The sequence below is a fragment of the Macaca mulatta genome, chromosome 5 (assembly GCF_049350105.2).
Source record: "Macaca mulatta isolate MMU2019108-1 chromosome 5, T2T-MMU8v2.0, whole genome shotgun sequence".
Lineage (NCBI taxonomy): Eukaryota > Metazoa > Chordata > Mammalia > Primates > Cercopithecidae > Macaca > Macaca mulatta.
In genome coordinates, this window is record NC_133410.1 from 62520787 (window position 1) to 62545609 (window position 24823).

The 24823-nt window shown below is 37.1% G+C and overlaps 1 protein-coding gene across 4 annotated transcripts in view; it reads right to left on the reverse strand.

The window, feature by feature from the left end:
- Positions 1-24823, reverse strand: part of SLC4A4 (solute carrier family 4 member 4) — a 430044-nt gene that overhangs the window by 215041 nt on the left and 190180 nt on the right. For 3 of the 4 annotated variants that reach the window (XM_078003501.1, XM_015138561.3, XM_015138562.3), the window contains 3 exons: positions 19213-19348; positions 8647-8807; positions 1126-1305 (listed from right to left, as the gene is read on the reverse strand). In XM_078003501.1, coding sequence (XP_077859627.1) covers positions 1126-1305; positions 8647-8807; positions 19213-19348 — 477 coding nt within the window. The remainder of the gene's footprint in view (positions 1-1125; positions 1306-8646; positions 8808-19212; positions 19349-24823) is intronic. The other variant, XM_078003500.1, reaches the window with a different exon arrangement.

Consider the following 24823-nt stretch of genomic DNA (forward strand, 5'->3'; position numbering starts at 1 on the left):
AGTCTCGCTCTGTAGTCCAGGCTGGAGTGCAGTGACGTGATCTTGGCTCACTGCAACCTCTGCCTCCTGGCTTCAAGCAATTCTCTGGCCTCACCTTCCCAAGTAGCTGGGACTACAGGTGTGTGCCACCACACCCAGTTAATTTTTTGTAATTTTTTAGTAGAGATGGGGTTTCGCTGTGTTAGCCAGGATGGTCTCCATCTCCTGACCTCGTGATCCGCCCATCTTGGCCTCCCAAAGGGCTGGGATTACAGGCGTGAGCCACCGTGCCCGGCCTCATCTCTCTTAATACTAAGGAAGATTGGGGGTGGGATGGGAGGATAGACCTAACCCTATCAGCCCAATGCTTAGTGCTTCTTTCCACCATACCTTCATTTTCCATACCTCATGAAAACTGACTTCTCCCTTCTCAGATTGCTCCCAATCAAGAAATTTACGTGAAACAAAGGCAATGATACAAAAGATAGACATTCTACAGGAAACTCTGGTAAATCAATAAACTACAGATAAGATACAGTGTCTTGCTTATTGTGAAATAATGGGGTTAATATCCCATCTTGAATAATTATTCTTGGACCTATCATTATCATATATCAAAAAGCAGATTAGTTTCATTAGAGGTAAAAAATAATATTGAGTCTTACTCTGATAAAGTCATCATTTATATAGACTGGACACCATTTCACATACAAGCAAACACTTTGTGATAGGGAATTTCAAGGCATTTATCATATCTTACTATTCTCCTCCTAATTCTGGCAAACCACCATGTTGAAAACATATTGACAGAGGTACTCAATAATCTACAAATTTGCTGACTCATCTATAATATTCTATTGTTTCATCACAGAGTTACTACTGAACTACCTCCATCAATCAGAATAGATGTATATGGAGTAAGCAAGTCACCATAGCATTAGCAGCCTACAACAACTGCGGCAATCTTTCCAGCAAGACTGCAAACTTGCCCAACTGGATTAAAAATATCACCATGAAATGACTATGGCATATGAACGCAAGAAAAGAAGAAATATGGAGAAGGGTTAAAACAAAGATGACAGGAGATGGTGTAAAGGTAAGTGAGACAAGTAAGAGAAAGCAGCAGCCAGCTGGCCTCTGCATTACCATTATCAGGGTTGGTAAACATCCTACTTGCACTGGAGACTGTCTTCCCAATGTCAGCCAGGGACCGAAGGTTGGATTTCTTGGTTTGATGCCGGTGCTTCCGGAGCAAAGTATAGGTCACCTTATCCTTAAGTTCAGGTTTCAATAGGCCTGTCTCAATCTGATGGTCAACGATCATCTCTGATACAAAAACAAAGCAAAACAAAAGCAAAAAACAAAACTCAGTCACAAGACCACAAAGTTATTTTTTTACTCTAACTTTATGGATGTCATCCTCAAATTTCACATCAGGATATTGTTTTCCAAATTTCCAATTTCCCATTTTATATAAAAGACAAAGATACAGGGTACACAGATACTGGCATTGATGACAGAGATACAAATATTAAAGTATTCATTTTATGTTTTTTCAATCCCAGTTATGGTGTATTCACAGAAGTCAGATTATTCTGTAACATAAGTAGTCAGTAATTTATATTTTTCAATTAAAAAAGGGAGAGTCAAAAAGTTCATGTACTCATAGCAAAGGTATATCAGAAATAGAAATGATATTCAAAAACTTGAAAAGAGCATAGAAAATTTAAAGTAATGACATTGCTGATTTTTAAAATATGTTTTCCCAAATTCTTCTGTAATGTTATATGTACTTAATAATAGAATACAGTAAAGGAAAACAACACTCAATATCAGATCATTTGAACACCAGTTAATCCAATAAAAGAAAGATTAAACTACAAAATTATGTTGTAGTCTTTTCTAAGAAAGGAGACTTATTCTTATTGTTCAGATCCAACTAAAGACTTTCCAATATACTTCCATTGGGTATTTTAAAGTATAAATTGACTGAAATTTTTAATGAAATTTTAGTATCTTAGTCTTACTACCAAAAAAATGTAAAGTTTCTATTACTCTGTTTTTCATATGATTTTAACCAGAAAGATGAGTGTGTTTCATAGAAATTGCTCATAGGTCATTCTGCTGGAAGGTAAGTTCCTATTCCAATCGAAAATAAGAAACCCTCTTTCTCACAAGTCAGCATGTCAGCAGTATAACATAAATGATGGTGCATTCTACTCTACATCTTCATGACAGGCCAACATTTATCTCCAGCCAGAATGGTGCTGAGGACAAAACATTACAGAATCTGTGCAAGATATGCATTGGTAGGAGTCTGTCTCGATGTATGCAAGTAGAACTTTTGTCCTCTGCACAGAATGAGAGTAATGGATCCCACGGCTCCCTTTCTGGTGCATGGATGCATCTAGCACACATTCATATTTTCCTCTTGGGCAAACTTTAGTATACAAATGTAGAGAAATGAACAATAACTATTCTTTTCTAAAAGGCTGGCAAGAAAATTGATGGGTACTGGTAGGATAACAGCATCTCCCAAGGATTCCCACTTCTTTGTAAAGAGAAGTTACAGATGTTCAAGGGGTTTTGCTTGGGCATGACTGAACTTCTCAAAAGTCCATCTTCTAAGCACTCACAGAATTGGCCTCACAACCTATAGCTAGAAACTGGCAATTCACACAGTGTACAATCAACTATTTGGAAGCTAAGCAGAGGCTGAATCCAGGATTTTCATCACATGCCTCACAGAGGTGCCATAAATGTTACATAACATGGGACCACTTGGTAAGGAATCTGGGCAAGGCAGGAAGAGTTTCTCCCATAGAAATGGTTTGGTTTGAGAGTAGCTTTTAGCTCTGGGTATTTTAAACTACACAAACCCCACTCAGTAAAACTATCAGAATTGATCCTGTAATTACAATTAAACCTCTCTTCCACGGTAAATAATCAGGTGCCTACAAAACACAACCCCTCTACTTTTCCTTTAAGTCCTTTTAAAGTGGAAAGTCCATTTTACAGAAGAACCAGAAAAACAAACAAACTGCCCCACCATATCTCCTATGAGTGTTATCAAACTCCTACTCTAATTTCAGGGTTGTAGACTAAAGCGTTTCTTATCTACCCTTCCTGGCAGGGCCTCCCTCTATTCTCGCCCTCCCTTGAAATCTCAAACCAATCTTTATGTATGCACAGCCGGTCCTCTGTTACTAATGCCTGGAAATCACCAGTTAGAACAGGTTAAAACATCTGTGTGGCTTTATGCCCTTAATTAAGTTTCCATTAAAACGGCCAACATTATAGGGATCTCTTTAAGCATAAACTACAAAATCATTCAAAGGAAAGTGGGGGCAGTAACATTTCACAGCTACACTGAAATTAAGCCTTCAGTGTTCAAAATCCCACAGACGCTACCAATTGGGAGAGAATGTGCCAACTCTAGATGATAGCAGAGTTGATAAGAACTTCATGGAGCATCAAGTTCAACCTCTTGCTATGCAGATGAGAACACAGGGCCATAGTGACTTGCCCACAGACATGGACTGATTAGAGGCAAAACTCCTATATAAAACCAGGTTTTCTGACTCTAAGTTTAGATCTTTTTCCATGTCATACAACATTTTTCTGTATTTAAAAACTAAGCTCTAGAGAAAAAAAGGAATTGATATATGCAGAGCTTTTGCAAACCAAGAGAATGATGGCCATGTGACAGAAGAATGGACAAAGATCATAAACATTCTTAAAAGAAATACAAAGGGCCAAAAATACATAAATAAATATTCAACTTCAAGATTAAGATAATTTAAATAAACATACAAATATGACCAATTATGAGGTTTTTTGTCAAAGGGATAAAAATTAAAAAGTTGAATCAACCCCCATGACGTGAAAGGTATTCAATGGGCAATTCCATTTCTGATGACAATGTTGCAGTATTGACTATGCAGTACAAAAGCTCTGTACTATGTTTACACCTTTTGAATATTCTGCCATTAGAAATGTATACTAAAGAAATAATTTCACAACAATATAATAAAGATGTTCACTTCTTTTCTTTATAATTAAAACCTGAAGGCAATCTAAACGCCCAAGAATACTTTATTGAATATTTTGCAGCCATTATAGTAATGCTTTTATTTCTATTTAATGACATTAAAGGGTTCATATTATGTTATGTTTAAAAAAAAGACTAAAATGATGTAGTATGATCCCATTTTGTAAAATCAATTATATATGTGCAAACAGAGTTATACAGAAAAAAAATACTGAGAGGACAGCTCTGAGAGATTAGATTAGTGACTATTTTTAATTTTACGTGTAACAGTTTTCCAGGTTATTTTAAAATGAACATGCATTAGTTTTGTGACTAGAAAAAAGTTATGATCATTTTGAAAATGTAAAATGTATAAAAAGTAAGAAACAATAGGACCGATACATCTGCCAACATGCACAGCTCAGGAATGCCTTTAAATATAAAAATGAGACTCCAAAAATAGAGCTACATTTTCCCAATTCACTTCCCATCATGGTAAAATACCTGAAATGGCTTATAATTTTTTTAACTTAAGAGGAGAGGAAAATTCCCATAGACTCGGCTTCATACGTGAATGACACTCTTTAAATGTAGAATTACAATGAGGATACTAACAATAAAGCTATTAAAATAATCTGTGAAAATGATGTTTTATCCTTTATAACACTTTAAAGATAAATTTTTCTATTAACATTCAGAAGGCGTTCTTCACGAAAAAATCAAGTAGAGGTCCTGAGAAGAATCAAAAATAGGCTGGAATTTTTATGTAAGTGTGAGAAGTAACACCTGCTTAAACAGTCATACACCGTGGTGCAGGGCCCTCACATGGTGTGGCATTGTCTTTGAGCCTGCAGGGTGAGATGCCTCTCAGAGGCAGGCTGGTGAGGGGTAGCAGGTGGACTGCAAAGGAAGATGAAAAGCAGCTATAGTTTGTTTGATATACTCATGCTTGCTATTATTTCTTTTTCTTCTCATTTGTTGATATAACATTGGGGTGTGGGGGAAGATGCATCTTAAGAATTAGCTGTGCATAATTCTCAACTCAGAAGTATTGGCATGAGTTGGGACACAACAACTCCACCTCACCCACTGCTATAAAAGGATTTTTTAAATAACCAAATAATGACTATAACTTTAAGTTACTGTGCCATCATCTGTCATTTAGATGAAATAAGGGCTCCGTTTCCTCTATGTTTTACCCTCTGTAGGCTTTTGATTATTTCAAAGGATTAAGATTTTTTTAGCTAGTGACATTCTTTCAAACACGCTCTTCTCCCCATTTCTGGAAATCTGGCCCTTTTCCTCCTCTTTGTTTTACTTGGGATGTGTTATTTGCCCCTGAACTGTTTTTCTGTATTATCAGCTCCAGGATGACAGCACTGGCTCTCTGACTGCTTGCCCCAGGGACTGCAGAGAAAACATATTAGTGAGTGATGATACCTCAACCTAGTAGTGTCAAATTTTAACATGTAATGACAATTTTTAAAGTAAATGCATGGAGGTTAGAGAAAAAGTTCACAGCTGATAATAAAAAGTAATGAAAAATTGAAGGGAAACCACAAAATGCTTGGTTAACCTCTCCTACATGTAGTAAATACCAAAACCTTCTCTCTCTGGCCATTGGCTAAAGACGTTCCAGTATAATGTGGTACTCTCTCTTCTACAACATGAAAAGGGTCAGTTAGTTGCTGAAGACCAGAAGCTCAAGATGGCTCTTCCTGGTGATGAAGATCCCAAAGACAGTTTTACAGAAACATCCAAGTGTGTAATTCAACTTTTAACTTTCATCACGCTTGCTGATCAGTTCCAAGCACAGCAGAGGTGCTGTTCAACTGTTTCCAGCTCTGTCTACCACACCGTTTAGAATTTTGTCTCCTGTTCATGAAGGCACTGAGTGTCTCTCCATCTGACTCACTTCTCTACACTCTGCTAGGTGACATGCAGAAATATCTGGATAAACTATTTATAATGGGATAGACATGTAAGTAGACAGCAAATACATCTGATGATCTTATTTAATGCTCATAACAACCCTGAAAGGTCCACCTTCATCTTCTTTTTATAGATGAGGAAATGAAGACTCCAAAAGAGTTCAGTAACTGGCCTTGCCCATAGTCATATGTGCTAATAGGGCTAGACTTTAATTAAAACCCCTCAACATTAAATCCAGCATTCCTTCTTCAACATCACTCTGTATCTCATGGGAATTAGTATATGATATCTTCCCATAGAGTAGGTATATTTTAGTAGAGGACAAACCCTGAGCACAGTGGCATGAATCCCAAAGTGGGGAAACTTTAGGCAGTAATGATCATCTATGGTAAAAAAATAAAATAAAATAAAATAAAATAAAATAAAATATTTTTTTTTAATAAGGGAATCTTCCTTATTAAATTCTCCTCCTAGACTGCCTATACACTGCCAAGTCATGATTTTCTTCTCCGGTTTGCCCTACATGTATGCATATTTGACTTATTTTCAACTTGTGTAATTTTTGACATCTTTGCTCCAGGTTAGTTCTTAAAGTCTGAGAATGCAGAAATTAGAATTTTCACTCAAAAACTGGATTGATTTTTGTCAATCATTATACTTATCTAGATAACAATCTCTCTTGCAGCTTTTAATAAATGAAAAATGACAACAGAACAGATGGCCCAGAAAATCATTCTTTCTGTTTGCTTCTGTCTTTGTAGATGGGTTCCACTCTCCCTGGGTACCATAATCCAAGATCTCTTCTCATATATCAGATTTCCATTTTCAGCTTCACCTGCCTTGTTAAGTATGAAAATGCTATACAAAACTCTGTTTCCTCCATTATTTTCTAACTACATACGCAGATTTGTACCTATGTTGACATGTATCTTGTCTCATTTACAAAGCGGTAGATTTGCAAACCCTAATTTCAAGGCCTAGAACAGTGTTCGGCACATTGTAGAAACTCATGTATCACTGCTGAATAAATGTATAAAATAATTATTTCTGTCCATCCAGAATCTTCACATAAGTCCTCTCCCTTCTCCACTTGTATTTTTAGTAGAGGTGGGGGTGAGGATTTCACCATGTTGGCCAGTCTGGTCTTGAACTCCTGACCTCAAATGATCCACCCACCTTGGCCTCCCAAAGTGCTGGGATTATAGGCATGACCCACCACGCCCAGTCGTACTTTTCCTTTTTAGTTATTTTTCATTTAATATGCACAGATTTACATTCACTTTCACTTACTGGCATAAGATTAATGTTATAAATGGAGTCTCTTTATTCACCCATCCTTGATTTTACTGGACTGGAAGTCCAGACACTAGATTTCTAGAAGTCTTTGATCTTAGACTTGCACTCTAAGCTTCTCTGGACCTCAGTTTCATCATCTGTAAAGTAGGACTTAAATCATCTGTAAGAAGAGAAATAGTCTAGTTCCTGGGTTAGGGCTGACTGTAGGCAAAAGTCAAGCCCCTTTAGTTGCATGTGGAGAAAGGCTGGGTGGGACAAGGATCCAGCAGGATGTTACAGGTAAGTGACTGAGTTAGGTCACATTGGTGCCAAGTATCATTTGTATCACCACCATCAAAGTCACTGAACCTCATGGTATAGGGCAGCTTTGGCTTCCTTTGTAGTTAGTACTTTGTGCATTGAATGCTAACTCATCATGCTGAACACCTTGGGCACACACCACTGCATTCCAAACTGGAGCCATTGTTTTCAAATTCTATCAGTGGCTTGGCCTAAACTGCCGTATTACCCTTCAGATCTAGGTTTGCCAAAGATCACATTTTTCCTAAAAAGAAGTGCGGGGGCTCCACTTCTTATTCCTAGGAAATTCCACAACCAGGTGAGCACTGGACCTGTAGCGACGACTGCACTTTTCCAAAGGGTCTGCAGTGTGCCTGCCCTGGGATTGTGGGGAAGAAGATGTGGATCAAAGACCTGCAGAAGGTGACCAGTGTAACATTCTTGTCTAATATTAGAGTTACTGCAACGTTTCTTTGCATATCTGTAGACAAAAGGCTTACCTATGACATCCATTTCTTTATATTATAGATAATATGAATGCCGCAGCATTTGTGTTGGAAGAAAAGATTAGCTGTCAAGTGAGGCATATGTCTGGCTGATGTATATACACTTGGTTCTTTTTCAGAGAGCTTGTTAGATTTGCAAAGAAGCCCCACACTTTTCATGCATCTGAAGTACGTAAGGTACAAGTGGCGGGCACCTATAATCCCAGCTACTCGGGAGGCTGAGGCAGGAGAATCGCTTGAACCCAGGAGGAGGAGGTTGCAGTGAGCTGATATTGTGCCACTGCACTCCAGCCTGGGTGACAGAGTGAGACTCTGTCTCAAAAAAAGAGAAAAAAACTGAAAAGCACAAGGAAAGGATTGAGAAGCAAAGCTAGAAGGAAATATTTCAAAATGCCAACAATGACCAGGGGAAGATGTCATGGAAGATAGTTTACTATTTTCTTAATATTTGTATATTTTTCAGATTTTCTTGCAATAAATCATACTAATGTTATAATACAAAAAGAGAGGATAAATGTTATAAAACATTTAACTCTGCTTACACTACTAGTCATCTGCCTGGATGGAGACTTGTGGATAGGTAAAGCTGAAAAAAAAAATACAAACTTCAAACAGCATACTTACCCACCAACTGTGGGAGAGAAGAAGCCTCCCGATCAAGCATGATGGATCCTTTCTCCATACATGTCCTCAGCTCAAATAAACTATGAAGGGACAACGTAGCCACATGGGGCTTGCTCCATCTTTCCCCACCCTGTTCCACTTTTTCTTCAAACTTGATCCACCTAGGAAGATGAGATTAGTGAAGAGCAATTAAAAGTGTTCTAACTTCCTCTAGAAATAGCAGTCTTAACCCCTCCATCTTCACCCCTTCCAGCACTTCCAAAATGTCTCCTTTTGTGGAGTATTAATAGCTTATTATATCATTAATTACATAATCTTCATAAATACACCCAAAGAGAAGCACTAGACCGCTCCTTCCCTTGAAGTTAGAGAGGAAAAAAGCAAAGCAAGAGAAGCCAAAGCATCCTTGGCTTTTTATCTGCCTATATGTAACCATGAGATCCTTAAGACCAATTATTTAACTAAATTTTTTAATAAGGTAGAAAAATTTGCATTTCAAAATTCTTCATGTGGGTACAGCCTACAGTGCGTAAAAATAGCCACCACCATAAGCATTCTGTTGTGACTTCACAAGGCAAGTTTAAATAAGGTGAAATATCAGTGATGAACCAATATTTATCTCAGACATAAGAAACATGATGTGTGAAGCGGTAAGATGAATGTAAAATTTTGTTTTATTGATGCTTAAGGAAGACCGACATGTTTTGTTGTGTCTTCCTTTAATACACATATCTCAGCTGATGCATATTGCCCTCTTATTGTGATTTTAAAAGCTTTACCCTCAAGTCTGGTTCCACGTGTGTTTAAATATACATAAGCTGGGTGAACAACAGATTATTCTGATAATACGAGATCTCCTATTAACCTTAGCGATGGAACAACCCTCTTTTCTAGCTTCTGCTTTCTAAGACTCCTAGACATTTTGATAATTTAGCAATATATAGCAATAAAAACCTTAATGGAAATGAGAGCAAAACACATTTGACAGACTTTATATCCCACATATTACACAAACAGACACTTCCTACACTGTTAAAGGAAAATGGGAAAGTATCATCGTTTTGCTATTCATCATGATACTAACAAAAAGGCTTCTTTCACTTTCAACTTTCTGAGAGATATTGAAAGAGATAAAGATGGAATAAAAATTGTTTTTCTACATTCTTCACCCAAAGGTTTAATGATTGAAAAATGTTTTCCTAGAAAAAGCTAAACACTCACCTAACTCACTAAAGATGAGAACAAAGGGCAGAGATCAGAAGCAGCTCTACATAGGGTATTATTTATAGACCTCGTACCACCCCCAGAGGAGGGGAAAAAAAACACATTAGTAGAACCAGGAGTGAAAATAGATCAAGTGATCAGCCCACAATGTCAAAGAAAATTTAGAATTTTAATCAAGCCCAGCACCCATACGTTTCAGAAGTATTTTAGCCGTATCCAAAAACTTTCTCCCCTCATGCTCCTCTCAGGAAGGCTCTCACAGCCAGGCAACTCCCATGTCAGTGGTAATCCTTGCATCAACCTTACCCACAATTCTAAGACCCTCCTTCTTCTCCCTGTATCCTCCCCAAAAATGCAGGAAGGGAGATTTTTACTGTTTACCTCATGAGTTAAAAGGTCAACAATACCACCAAAGAAGCTCTGAAACTTCAGGAGTGGACCTGGTTTATTTCTACAAAAGTAGCTGTGACACATTCCAAAACAGAATGAAAGCCTTCTAATATTCGTGCGTGTGTGTGTGTGTGTGTGTGTGTGTGTGTGTGTGTGTGTGTGTGTGATTAAATTGGTATTCACTTTGGTTCAAGTTACAGCCAGAGAAATAGAAGGAACTGGGAGGAAAAAAAAAATGACAATTTTATATCACACTCAAATAATTCTATGGGTTTAACCAAAACTGTAAAAGGTAATAAGGTGATTAGAGTTATTTTGAGACTAATCCATTTTTGATGAAGAATGTTACATTGGTTAACTTCAGGTATATCATCTTTTCATGCTTGCTCACAGAATCTCTAAGCATGTTTGCTGGTAATTGGCATATGAATCATATTTATATATGATACTATAATTTATTGCTCAAGATAAGACTCTAGAAAAAGGAAGATACCATCATACATGAAAGCAAGTCAGAGTTATCTAGAATTATGTCATCTATAAAGAGTGTAATGACTCCTTGATTATTCTTGAATTCCTAAGAGTAGGCTTATTTTCTGAGGGATAGAATATGTGGTCATAGAATTTAAGCCCAAGATGAATGACACGGAGCAGCTAGAAGCCCTGTAAAGGGGAGTGTTTTACAAGGCCTTTACTTCCCTCTTATCTTTCCTAAATGAGCCCCCACTTCTATCAGCTGCCAACAGCCTGTACTGCCAAATCTATTCCTTAAAAAAATCTAAGCCTCACTTATATATAGTAGTTCTTTTCTGCCATCATCCTCTCTATGGTCTGAATGTCTATGTCCCCACAAAATTCATATATTGAAATCCTATCCCCAAAGGGAATGGTATAAGGAGATGGGCCCTTTGGGAGGTGATTAGATGGATTAATGTCTTCATAAAAGAGTCCCCAGACAGCTATCTAGCCCCTTCCACCATGTAAAGACACAATGATATAGTGCCATGTGTGAGAAGGCAGGCTCTCACCAGACACTGGATCTGACAGTGTCTTGATCTTGGACCTCCCAGCCTCCAGAACTATAAGAATTAAATTTTTGTTGTCTGTAAGCTACCCAGTCTATGGTATTTTGTTATAGCAGCCTGAATAGGCTAAGACAAACTTCAATTGTCCAAATAACATAAGTTTAATAAGATTTTATTTAAAAAGAAAAAGAAGCAAAACCATTGCTGTTCTTTGTGGTCCATCTTTTATTTATTCCTCTCCATAGTTTATGTTGTAGGCAACTTGGTTAGACTTAAATATGACTTTGAATACATTTAAAAAGTGCATTTGGAAAACATAAATCCAAAATAGGGTGGATTTATGAAATAGTATTACTCACCCTTCTAGATTACACCAGCTCTTTAGGTCAAGATTTAACCATAAAGGAATGGAAATATAAATTCTCAAAACTAGCCAGTTCCTTAAAATCTATATTTATAAGGGATAAATATTATCTCATAGCTCAGTTTAGCATCTATTTTACTTTAAGTTCAGTAAATATTGAACATTGTGATGATGTCATATTACAGCACAGCTTACAGCATAAGGAGAACTCTGGAAAAATGCCTATTAAATTCCTTTAAAATGTATTGCTCTAATTGTTTAAGGAACTGATTATACTTCCAACAAATTCTTTTGGACATAAGATACTAGCTTTCCCATTTAAATAGATCATTTTCAGGCAGTTTCATTCCAGAAACGGCACATGCTTTGTCTAGCCTCCTCGCATATCAAGGACAAATTTGGATTTAGAAAAAAAAAAAACTGAAAACTACTCAATTCAAATCAGAGCCCATTAAAGAAAAGGGTAAGGCAAAAGTACCAAAGTTCACCCTATCCAAGTGCCAATGAATCTGCAAAGGTGCTTTAGAACCATGTAATTACGTTTAAAAAATAAATAAATAAAAACAGACTTTTTGCTGTAGAGTATACTAAAAGCCACTATCTCCCCTTCATAATAACTAAGAATAACTACATATTTGCAATAAGTTTCCCACTTTCTTTTTGTTTCAGTACTTGACAAGTTACAGAAAAATTTGTTTCAGAAGCAGGCTTTTTAAATACTTGCAATTACAGAATGGTTTTAACCTTAGAGGAGGAGTTTATTAGGTGAAGTTTATTTATTCCAATGTCTTAGAATAATAATGATAAAATACTTTGCAGTTTAAGACATTTTCAGTGACTGCCAAGCAAACGGCATTTCACTCATTTGTTGAAGAAAAAAAAGACCCACTGGGAATCACTGAATTTTGTAACTTTCCAATCATATGATTAAATATAATTAAGAAAAAAACAAGACCTCTAACTGAATAACATATCAGTTGTACAGCGGAAAACAGACATGACCTTTACACTACATAAATTCCAACTACGTACAACTATTGAAATGATGATAAATTTCTTGCTAACTAACAAGTGCCTTATCACCCATAAAAGAAGCCAACGCTAGTGTACACCTGGGAAAAATGAGGTTTTTAAGGAGAATTCTTAAAATTCTAGATCAACTATTGAAGTTATCATATACAACTACATAGACATAACTACATATGATTACATAGATGATTAAATTCCTTGAGTCTTTTTCTTACAGAAAAATTAACTTGGTCTGAAATAGAATTTTCCAAAGCAATTCAGTAGAAAAAAGACAGAGAAGTCAGTGTAGACTGGGAGAGAGTAGTCTTTGCCCAAACCCACAGTATAAGTGCACATGTTGGTGCTTAATGGCCACGCCCTTAAATCAGGTACTTCAGAGATGGCTCAGGTAAATCTGCCAAGTAGAAACACAAGTGGATGTAATTTGTGGTGTCCAGTTGGAAATAAAACATCAATATCCCTTTCCTTTATTGGCTTGAGTTTATTGAATCTTGTGATGGCTTTCCTTTATACCCAAGTTTGGCAGCACAGTTTGAATTACGCTGGGGGAGTTATCTTTAACAAACATTCATATAACAGTGGTTAAGTCCAGCACTGCCCATCTGAAAAGTCACTGAAGATAAACTGACAGCTAATAATCATTTTTGCAAAGATATCCCTACTCAAATGAATAAAGAATTTGGGCAAGGGGGAAAAAAGCTCCCTTTCTCCTGATTTTGGGCCATCATCAAACTTGGATCATGAATTATTCTTTTACCAGTTTTCTTTTTTGAACCCATTAGCTGACATCTAGTCACCTAGACATTCTTAATGGAAGCACAGGCTTCTTGACCTATTCCAAACAATTTTTCAGGTCTGGTAAGTCTACCCTTTTTACCGTATTCGACTTGTGCTCTATTTTGGAAGAACCACTGAAAATTCAAAGTTCTAACTTTTAGGAAAGGCAAGAACAGGTGAAGGATATAGAAGGGATGGTGATGGAGTTGAGTGTTACTTTAAACTTCATATAAATAAATACTTAAACTTGTTCATAGTATAACTACTGTGCTTTCCATGACTTAAAAGGGGACATTTCCCCCTATAATTGAAACAATTCTCATTTTTTTCAGGCACAGGGCCAACCTGAAATTCCTGAAGTAGTACTACAGCCATAATAATGCTGATGCTCAATGTCGGATATTCCTACAAGAATACCCTACACTGAACTTCAGATCTACTCTTCCTACAGATTTCCTCATCTCAATAATGTGTAGGAAATCATTAGCCATCTCAATAATATGTAAGAAATCATTAGCCAACTGAAAAGTATAGAGTCTTAAAAGAGAAAGAAGGATGATATTGAGTTCTGAGGGGTGTAGATTTATAATAGAACCTACAGGGAGCTGGAGAAGTCCAGAGAGTTAGCTGTCTATGGAATAAAATAGGCTATCAATTGTGGCTTTCAGAGAAAATCAAAATATTATCAATTTATAAGTTGGCCAGAAAAAGATTCATGTCACATCTTCATATATAAAATGAATTCCTTCTAAGCATTAAACTTTTATTAGTCTGGTAGCTTTGAGCGCTTTTCATGGGAGAAAAAAACTATCGTATCTGGAAGCTAGACATCACGAATGGAAGTCAAAAATTATTGCAAAAACATTCTGAAAGCAGGGTATGTCCCAGGTAGTAAAGGTTACTGAAAAGCTGAATATTTCCAGAAGCATATTCACTCCAAGCCTCTCCAAATAATTTAGGTGGAGTAGCAAACTAAGAATAAAGGTTCTATTTCTCTATTCATTGATTCTATTAACCAGTCTTTATTGAGAACGACCTGTGTGCCAGGTAGTTTCAGGCACTAGGAATATAGTGGCAAAACAACTGAAAAATTCTGCCCTCACAGAGCTTTAATTCTATTGGGAAGAAACAATAACAAGATATACAATATGTTAAATGATGACAGGTGCTAAGGACAAAAATAATGAAAGATGAGGGATAGGAAGTATTGGGGGAAGGTTTCAATTATAGATAGGACAACTACTAAGCAGGTAATATTTGAATGAAGACCTGAAGGAGATGAGGAAATGAGCCATGCAAGTAACTGTGGGGGTTCAGGGAAGAGAGAACATTTCAGACAGAGGGAACAACAAGTCCAAAGTTCCTGACAGATTAGCATGACTGGCCAGTGAGGCTCAAGCAGAGTGAAGCAGAGGAAATGAAAAGGAAGACAAGGTCAAAGAGATCATGGCAGATCGTTCATAAAGGAAGTAAGAGCAGGTGCAAAGACATCAACTAATTAGGAGGCATCTGCAGCAATCTCAGTGAGAAATGATGGGATGAACTAGAGTTGCAGCAGTACTGAATGTGAGATGCAGTGAGATCTCTGAATATGTGAATATCTTTAAGGGTAAAATAGAATTTGCTAATTGGTCAGATATTGGGTGTAGAGAAAGACAGGAATCAAGGAAGACTCCAAAGTTTCTAGCTCAAGAACTAAAAGAATGGAATTGTCTATTGAGATGAGGAAATCTGTAGGAAGAGTAGATCCAAAGTTCAGTTTTAGACATGTCAGTTTTGAGACTCCTATTAGCCCTCCGATTAGTTGATTCCAATTAAATAAGGTATTATATCTGTGCTTTTATAAATGCATATATTATCAATATATTAATAAAATAGTTTGAAACTTTAAACATAGGTCCTCTTCTAAGCTTTATCAATGGCATACTGGGTACCTTGGGTCATTCATTCCATAGCTGTTTATCAGTAAGAAAGAGAAGAATTATACAGAACCCTAATTTGGTCAATTAATACTTCTAAGAAAGTATTATATTCAGAACAGCTTTGTCAAAGGCAATCAGTTCTCAACCAATCACACATTAAACAAATGTTCATTAAGAGCCTATTATGAATCAGACACTGCCATGAATTAGAAATATGATAGTGAACAGACAGACATGGTAGTCTCTGTCTGCAGATAAATTAATGTAATGAGGGAGGCCATATGAAAACAATAGTATCACATACATAATCAATTAATCAACAGCAATTGTGGCAAGTCCTATAAAGAGAAGTTATACAGCATGGCCTTGACACACGGTACACTCCCAACACTCTTCCTCTCCAGCACTAGAGTGTCTTGGGGATGGACTACATCAGCAAAATGGCACATGTGCTCCCAAAGAAGTAACGTCTTTAAGGATGGTAAAGTATTCAAAACCATCTTAATCTTTAAAAATCTTAAGTGAAAATTCTATGCTTCTATCATTCAATGTTTAATTACGTATACAGTGAACTACAATCTCTCTACCTTTCTGGGACCAGGGACTATGTAAAATAAGGTATGACCTGCATTTGACTGAAATGAAAAATAGAAAGCTATACCTGAATTATACTCTATGATAACAACTCACAAAGAACTTCAAGATGAAAATGAGAAAGTCAAAGTAGCTCTTAGAGTCACAGCTGAGTATAGCAGTATACACACAAGAATGAAATTTTAGAGCTATGAAATATGTATAATGTTAGGGAGGATGCAACCCAATACGACTTTCATCTGATAAAAAAGAAATTCAAGGTCAGAAAGATTACATGACTTGCTCAAAGTTAACCAGCTAACGAGCAGCAAAGCCAAGACTAGACCAAAATCTCCCAACACTTCAGGCTGCACCCAGACAATTCTCACACTGTATTTTTCTATCGGAAAGAAGGAAAAGAAAGAATGAAACAGATTCACTAGTAAAAAGTTTTTGCTTTGGAAGTCTTCTTTTGGAGAATGTTCTAGGAACTAAAATTGTACTTCACAGAGGATTTCTTCTACACATGTTATTGGTTCTGAGAGAGGGGAACAAGAAACAGTTGCTGTATCCTGGGAAGAAGCCCTGAAAGAGCAAAGAATGAAGAGCTTCAAGAGAAAGTATTAGAGAGGAGGAGTGGAAATGTGTTATGAAAGCTTCTTTAATTAGAAGAAGAAAATATTAAGTAACTATCAAACAGAAGAGTTAAACAATCACACCCACTGTAGATATCTATTAGAAAGAGAATTACCCAGTAAATTGAAAATAAAGTATTTAAAAATTAGGTCTCTTTCCTTAATACTACTGTTGGGGCCAGGAGTAAAACAGAATTACTTTTTTTCTGAGCATCATTTAAGTTATGAAAGATAAGAAATTCTCCATCAGTTCTAAATGTTTTTAAAGCAGATCTTTCTGCAAGGCTAAGCTACCTAGAAACTCTTGGTGAGGAATAAAAACTTCTCCCCCATTATCAAATAAATTGATTTATGAAGCTTCTTCAGTATTAAAAATCCCAAAGGGCTAAAGGCATTCAATATTACTTAAAATTGTGGAAATAAAAATAAATCCATAAGCCTATAAAGCATAAGCCTAAGTAACTAAACTGCAAAAAATCCAATGAACTTCATAAAGACTTGATTACAAGTGGTATGATGTAAGAAATTTTAAAATATGCCACAGAAAATAAAAATTTTTCATCCATAAAGGGGAAGGCTATTGGCTTATTGCTCCTTTATGGCTCATCTGCTCTAATTGATTAAAGTGATTTTAAGAAATATTTTCTTTCTGACTCTAGAATTTCTTTCTAACTCTATCTAGAAAAAAATAGCGGCCATAAATCCTTTTTCCATCTGTAACCACAGAAGAAGACTTTCATCTACCTTTGCTTTGTTTTTCTTAAACTCAAAGCTGGGATAATGATTTGGTTTTCCTTATTTTCATATTGTAAGATATTATATTAAACTTACTTCAAACCTTTTAATAAGATACAGAGATCTATGTAAGATCCTCATTTGCTCACTGCTCTATTCATGGTACCTAAAACAGTGCCTGACATAAACTATTCATTCAAATAACACTGGTTGAGTTGAATTGATTTGAATTAAATTATAGACTATAAAAGCTTTATCTTAACATTAACTTGTTTGTGAAAGTGAAATACATTGGAATCAGCAAATAATGATGACAATGAGAGAACAACAATTGCATTATAATCAAAGTCTTTGTATTACATAATTGCCTTATGTCACAGAAGAAGACTCGCCTGGAGAATATCTCTGAATCTGTATGTAAAAGAAAAGCTCTGTTATGAAATTAACGAAACCCTAGGTATTTGTGTAATGCTTAACAATTTACAAAGCATTTTCATACATATACATATATACATGTATGTATATAAATACATGATATTATAAATACATTATATACTATATTTACATATAATCTATGTTTTATATACCATACATATATAATATGTAATAGGCTTTATTATCCACTCTTTATTGATAATAAGACCAAAGCTCTAAGAAACCAAGTGTCTTGTCGCTAAGATGCAACAGAGTCAAAGTAAACTCCGGCCTCTAAACTCCAAACTCAGATGAACCTTCTACTTTCAGCTGGATAGTTAAAAGATTGCAGGTTTATACTTGAAATACAGTAGTCCCCTTATTCACAGGGGATACATTCCAAGACCCCCAGTGAATGCCTGAAGGCATGGATAGTACTAAACCCTATGTATACTAGGTTTTTTTCCTATATATGAAACCGAATAAAGTTTAATTTATAAATTAGGCACAGTGAGGGACTAACAACAATAATTAATAATAAAACAGAATGAATATAACAATATACTATAATAATAGTTATATAAGTATGGTGACTCTCTCAAAATATCTTACTGTACTATACAGCGCGTAACTGAAACCATGAAAAGCTAAACTGTGGATAATCTTGGGGGGACTACCATAAGAGCAATTTTCGTCATTGTTTTAATAATCTCTTTTTTATTTCATTTTATTTTTTTGAGGTAGAGTTTCAATCTGTCACCCAGACTGAAGTGCAGTAACGTGATCAGAGATCACTGCAGCCTTGACCTCACAGGCTCAAGTGAGCCTCCTACCTCAGCGTCCTGAGTAGCTGGGACCACAGGCATGCACCACCACACCCGGCTGATATTTGTGTGTGTGTGTGTGTGTGTGTGTGTGTGTGTGTGTGTGTGTAGAGATGGGGTTCCATTATGTTGCCCAGGCTGGTCTTGAGCCCCGAGGCTCAGGCAGTCCACCTGCCTCAGCCTCCTAAAATTCTGTGATTACAGGCACAAGCCACTGTACCTGGCCAAAACCTCTCCCTTGACAGGGAATAAGTCATAAGTCACACAAAATCTCACAAGAGATCTTGGCATGTGGACACTTGGAAACATATCTCTTGGCTGTCATTTTTGAGTACCTGAGTTTATTATCTCTCTAAAATATTTTACTATTAAATAGTATACAAATTGACCTGTTTTTCTAATTCCTTATAAAAGCCAAAATTATAGCAACATGGATCAATGAAACAATGCCCCAGTAGTGAAATAAGAGGTGCCCTGCATTCATGTCAACAAAAAAGAATAGAAGAAATAGAATTATTTATTCCTTATCCCAGCCAACATCATGCCCATTGGCCAATCAAAGTGCTAAGGCTAAAGAACGGCACTCCAGGATCAAGCTCTTGCCCTGCCCTTGTTTCCCTGGGTCAGCACTGCATACAGTCAGCCATGCCTCACCTGGCTGTTTCCTTCCACTCCATCTCCTGCCCATCCACGGCCAGCAGCTCATCCAGTTCCGTGAAGAGCTGAGGGGGAGCTGGGCTGTCATCCTCCTCTCCCAAGATGAATCGGATGCGTTCTGCAGCAGGAGAGACTGCAGAAGTGAAAATACTGTGGTTAAACATTGGCTGGACAACCCTGAGGAAAGTGGAGCTCCGGGTTCTTCCTCTCTCCCCAAGGTTACTGGGCTTCCCTTCCACATTTTCAGCGGACATCTTTCTTGCTGAGCCTCCCAAATCCCCAATCTAAGGCCAAAAAGAAATCAAAGCCCTTCTCTATTCTTTTGGTTCTGAACTGTATCTTGGTTCTCCACCACTCTCCAGAAGGACAGCACTCCAATTCCGTGTGATGTCTCGCAAAGAACCTTTAGCCCTCAGATGAGCTGAGGTCTAACCACTCACTTCCCCGCCTTCTCCACTTATGACTCATCCAAAATTATTAGACAAAAGTCAGCTTGAACCAATCACTTTTTTATACAGCTGTGGGAGGGGCAACAAAGCACCCCAATCCTGAGTTACCCCAAGTCCCCACCTCCCACCCACCCTCCCTCTGTCCAACGCCTAAAGCTCATGTCCTCACAGGCTTCTCCCTACCAATAACTGGCTAATTGCAAAGTTGATGAAGGAATATTTAACAAGATGGGCCCTCTTCTTTACAGAATGGTAGTACCCAAAAATGTTTAGTCACACTTCAATGCACTTGAAAAACAAGCCCAAGTAAAATATTGTACACTTGAGGGGGAGAAAAAAAAAAAAACATTTTCCAACACACTCAAGCACATAATTGAATGCCCTACTAGCTCCTTTTGACCCTATCTCCTGAAAATCATGTAATGAAAAATTAACTAGAATTTCCCCCAGGTCATGGGTTACTCCCTTTCCAAAAAAAAAAAAAAAAAAAAAACAGAAGACGACGACGACGAAGAAGAAAAGAGAGAGAGAGACAGACAGAAAAGCAGTTGGAAATTGATGGTCATGTTACAAATTTAAGGCCCACAAATACTCCTCAAAATCCCTGGATAAAACCAAGAATGTTATATACATGTGAATGCAGTTCAAGCACACACAAATATATTTATTATGGATAGACAGACACACACACGTGCGTGCATATATAAATCTATAGAAATATATGTACACAAACAGCCCAATAAAACCAGAAAATCCCTACCATCTGAAAACTATTATAATACAGGACAGAATAAAATTCCATAGATCAAAATTTATTTAGTACAAATAAACCCATGAAAAATATTCAACCTAATTAAAAATCAAAACTAATCATTAAAATAAAATGTGTTTTACCTATTAAAATGTCAAAAAATGGCAGGGCACAGACGCCTGTAATCCCAGCACTTTGGGAGGCCGAGGTGGGCAGATCACCTGAGGTCAGGAGTTTGAGACCAGCCTGGCCAACATGGTGAAACCCCATTTCTACTAAAAAAAATACAAAAAATTAGCTGTGTGCCTGTAATTCCAGCTACTCAAGAGGCTGAGCCACAAAATTCACTTGAACCTGGGAGACAGAGGTTGCAGTGAGTCAAGATCATGCCACTACACTCCAGCCTGGGTGTCAGAGCAAGTCCCTGCCTATAAATAAATAAATAAATTCAATTACATGTCAAAAATAAAAAAAATGATAATCCCAACGTGGGCAAGGGTTTGGGAGTCATGCACCCAGCACTTCTTCATTTATGTTACTGGTAGGAGCCTAAATGGAAACATCTCTCTAAAGGGAGATGCTTGAAGGACATGAAAATTTCTGGAAGGACATGAAAATTTTTAAATAGTGTATATATCCTGTGAGCCAACAATTCTTCCACTAGAAATACATTCATTCTAAATAAATAAGAGTTATCTCAAAGGTTTAGTGACAGAAGTGATCATTCTAGCATTGTTTATAACTGAGAAAACAGAAAAATCCTAAACATCCAAAAAGGAAGATTGGTTAAATAAAGTATGGTACAACTATAAAATAAAATACCATGCAATCATAAAACATGTAGTCAAAATAGCTGGCCTTTTTTGACATGTATATCATATAAACTTAAATTAAAAATAAAAATAATAGACATTAAATGATCCCATTTTAGTAAAGAAACAATAAATATGTATTTCTATAAAATAAAGCTAGGAATTGAGGCAGCCCTCACTGTGCTCAGTCTGATATGTGTGCATTTCAGTTACCACAATTTAGGTTAAATAACATAGTCCCTAACAATACAGTTCAAATTTCAGTTAACATGGTATATTAATAGTAATTTCATAAAGTACAAATTTGCTGCTAGCTCTTCAGTCCATAAATCACTTCATAACATTATGTGCATAATGATCACTGACCAATCATGGGGTGCTTCTTTAAAATATGTCAGTGATTGATCACTGCATGTTTGTTATTCAGTTCACACACAGACAGCAAAGTGTGTAGATGTGTTGTCTTCTTGTCTCCCAAAGATAAATGCATGTAACATGGATAATCAAAGAGGGAACTGGCCAACAAGAATGAAGGCAACGTACAGAAACAAAAATTAATACTATTGGAAGTAAAATTTGTATCAAACGTAAATGGAGAAGACGTAGCTAACCATGGAATGTAAATGATGCCGCCATTCACCATTGAGAGACTCTGTATATGCAGTCAGAGGAACTTAGTGAAGGTGAATTAATCAACATAAACAAGGAAAGTGATTGTGATGAAAAGGATGATGATGTCCTAGAGAAAGTGATACTGGCTAAAAACTTCACATTCAAGGAATTTTAGGAGACATTTCTTGACATGGAAAGCACACAGGATAAAATGTAAGCTGATTCACATTTAGAAAGCGTAACAGTTTAGGCATTGAAAAAAAATACATGTTCCTTATCATCGGTACAACAGGAAGAAGGCAAGCACTATTCAAATACTCCTGATAAGACTGTACAATGAAACAACTTAATATCAATGTTTCTAATGTTTTAAATTGCTGTGTACTGAATAAATATTAGTTTTACCTTTTTTCATTTCCCTATACCTTTATAGCTAACAAGAGAGATTTTAGTGATTTAAAAATTTTCAAGGTCAAAGAGCAATAGTAACTGTTTTCATTGATTATTAGGATCGCTTTACATAATTTCAGTTTTCTTTTTTTTTTTTTTTTTTTTGAGACAGAGTCTCGCTCTGTCACCCAGAGTGGAGTGCAGTGGCCGGATCTCAGCTCACTGCAAGCTCCACCTCCTGGGTTCACGCCATTCTCCTGCCTCAGCCTCCCAAGGAGCTGGGACTACAGGCGCCCGCCACCACGCCCGGCTAATTTTTTGTATTTTTTTAGGAGAGACGGGGTTTCACCGTGTTAGCCAGCATGGTCTCGATCTCCTGACCTCGTGATCCGCCCGTCTCGGCCTCCCAAAGTGCTGGGATTACAGGCTTGAGCCACCGCGCCCGGCCAATTTCAGTTTTCAAAGTCATTTTTTTCACAGTCATGCACTACGTTACAAACCAAGGACTTCTGTATATACAGGCATATTTAAATACACAGGTACATTTTCAGTGTTATATGGTTTATTTCTAGGGCTTCTGTTATCTTATGTTCACTTTTCTAAAAATTCCAAAGTGTTTACAATTCACTCATGTATTCCATTCAGCAAATATTTACTGAGCACACTGTCTATGCTCTTACTTGGCTTAACAGGCTTTATCTTCAGCCTCTGATAAAAAGATCTGATCTTACAGAGTTTACATGTATGTAGGGAAAATAAATATTAACTAAGTAATTCATTCTTTAAAGAAAAAAGTAAATTAGCACCTAAACCAATACCAGAAAAAATATCTGCTAAATATAAGTATATGCAGAACATTAAAATAAGGTAATTGCGTACAAGTACATACTGATACAGGGTACAATGAATATGTTTTACTTTGTGATTAGAAAAGATGGCTTTGAAATTTCTTTTTTCTTTTTTTTTTTTTTGAGATGGAGTCTCGTACTGTCGCCCAGGCTGGAGTGCAGTGGCGCTATCTCAGCTCACTGTATGCTCCACCTCGCGGGTTCACACCATCCTCCTGCCTCTGCCTCCCGAGTAGCTGGGACTACAGGCACCCACCACAATGCCTGGCTAATTTTTTGTATTTTCAGTAGAGACGGGGTTTCACCATGTTAGCCAGGATGGTCTCGATCTCCTGACCTTGTGATCCCCCTACTCGGCCTCCCAAAGTGCTGGGATTACAGGTGTGAGCTGCTGCACCTGGCCTGAAATTTCTTAATATCCCTGGTAGAAAATAATCTGAAGTTCCCGGACTTTAATGTAAAAATATTTGCAATGCCTTTCCAATCATGAAATGTGAAGTCTAATTATTTACGGGATCAAGAGGGCATGAAAATGAAGAAATGATGGGCAGAATTTGGAGTCTGGACAATACTTCTAAGGAGTAGTGTGTTCACATTACCACAAGTTTAGTCACTTTTTTCATCGTAGTGGTTCTGAAACTAGCAATCACAAATAACATCACTTTTCATCAACATTCAACATCAAAGATCCCTAAATCAGAACTAGCTTTAATTTTTTTAACTTTTATTTTAGATATAGGCATACATGTGCAGGTTTGCTATATAGGTAAATTTTGTGTCACAGGGGTTTGGTGTACAGATTATCTGCCACCTAGGTAATAAGAATAGTATTCAGTAGGTAGTTTTTTGATCCTCACCTTCCTCCCTCCCTCCACCTTCACATAGGCCCGTGTCTGTTCCCTTCTTTGTGTCCATACGTACTCCATAGAATTAGCTTTTAGAAAGGAGAAGTCTAGATTTAGTTAGATAATCAACCTTTTGTCCATTTCTAAAGATGTGATGTAGGTTTGTCCCCAACTCTAACAGAAAAAAAATACATGAGTCTCCTGCCTAAAAAACAGCATAGACAGTATATATTCCTGCTCGGCTCTACTCCACAGAGCATTACTCTGTAGTCTGGAATTCTCAATTTAGCAAAACGTGAATCACTACTCATTAGACAGCAACAGTGGTGACTCTGCAAAATGGAATGGAAGAAAAATGTAACACTACCTCCAGGTCTTCCTCTCTAGGTACCATGCCTAACCCCTTTCACAGGCTGTCTTATTTATTACATATAGGCACCTGAGCAACCAGCACATCAATTTTGGGGGATTAAAATTCCAAAATTGTGTGTCATAAACTAGTTCACAACTCCAGGAAGTTTCTACTAGTGCTGTACTGGGCTCAGAGCCGAGAGACTTGGGGTGCATATGACTTAGCGAGACACCAGCTTGGGCAGCCAAGGAAGTGTTTGCACCACCTCTCCCCCAACCCCAGGCAGTGCAGCTGGGTATAGGGAAGGTATAGGGGGACTTTTGAGGAGGGTATAGGGAAGAGTAAAGAGGACTTTGTCTTCCCACTTGGATACCAGCTTAGCCACAGTAGGTTAGGATACCAGGCAGAGTCTTGAGGCACCAATTCCAGGCCCTATCTCCCAGATGACATTTTTAGACATACTGGGCTAAAGGGAACCTCCTGCTTTGAAAGCAAGAACCCAGACTTGGCAAGATTCATCACCTGCTGACTAAGAGACCTTGGGCCTTA